Here is a 1,033-nt window from a genome sequence, read left to right on the forward strand (position 1 = left end):
GTTCCGAGGACCCCCGCCCCCCGGACGCCAGGAAACAGGGACGTGGCAGCCCTGCCCCGCCTTCCGGGCTTGTCCCCTGCTCAGCCCCCTTCTCAAGGGCGGACGCTGTGGGGCGGTTTGGGAACCTGATTAGAACCTTGGAGAGTGAACTCAGGCCTAACATTTCCAGATGCCCCTTAGCCAGCGGTTTCAGGACGCGGCTCTGGGCGGGCGACTCACTATCTGGGTGTCGGAGGTGACCTTCTGCTGCAGGACCCGCAGGTAGGCCTCCGTCCTGTCGTCCACCTCGATCCTGAAGGGGATGCGGATGAGCTGAGGACGGACGGACGGACGCGCAACCCGGGAGCCCCCAGGTCCCAGCGCCCGGACGCTGCGAGGGGAGTGCACCCCCCCCACACACACCCTGCCTCAGCCTCACACGTGTCCGCACACGGGCTGTGGGCCTGTATCGGCCTTTACGTCATTGATGTGATGTGTTTTTTGTTAATCCTCACCCCAGGGTAGCTTCCTTGTTTTTTTAAATTTTAATGTATTTATTTTTAGAGAGGGGGGAGGGAGGGAGAGGGAGAGACATCGATTGGCTGCCTCCCACACGTGCTCCAACTGGCCCCGTGTGCACACGGCTGACACTCTAACTACTGAGCCACGCCGGCCGGGGACTCCTGCTTCTGACACCTTCCTCCCGAGTCCCTCCCTCTGGTGCCCTTGCCCGCCTGGGGGGGGGCGGGGCTCACATGACCGCCTTCTTCATCTGGATGCCCATGGCCGGGGTGACCTTGAACAGGTTCTGGACCAGCGAGTTGGCCGCCTCGTAGTTCCTGCGCGTGTAGATCAGCAGCCAGTTGTCCAGCGGCTTCACGCTGATGAGCGGTGCGCCCCTCGTCTCCTTGGACCAGTCAGCGAACTGCGGGTTGTACTCGAACTGGGAGAGAGTGCAGGCGCCTGAGTGCGTGCCCAGCTGCTCCTCCCGGGGAGGGCGGGGCGGCTGCAAGACAGGCTCCCGCTGCCTCTCCGGTCTCCCAGCAAGCTCGGG

General features: G+C 63.6%; 1 protein-coding gene across 1 annotated transcript in view; it reads right to left on the reverse strand.

The window, feature by feature from the left end:
- The window catches only part of PIWIL1 (piwi-like RNA-mediated gene silencing 1), a 14,548-nt gene that overhangs the window by 3,354 nt on the left and 10,161 nt on the right, over positions 1 to 1,033 (reverse strand). The window contains exons 8-9 of the mRNA XM_005886302.2: positions 735 to 1,027; positions 220 to 292 (exon numbers count right to left, since the gene is read on the reverse strand). Of these exons, the coding sequence (XP_005886364.1) occupies positions 220 to 292; positions 735 to 1,027 (366 nt within the window). The remainder of the gene's footprint in view (positions 1 to 219; positions 293 to 734; positions 1,028 to 1,033) is intronic.

Source organism: Myotis brandtii, unplaced genomic scaffold, assembly GCF_000412655.1.
Source record: "Myotis brandtii unplaced genomic scaffold, ASM41265v1 scaffold97, whole genome shotgun sequence".
Lineage (NCBI taxonomy): Eukaryota > Metazoa > Chordata > Mammalia > Chiroptera > Vespertilionidae > Myotis > Myotis brandtii.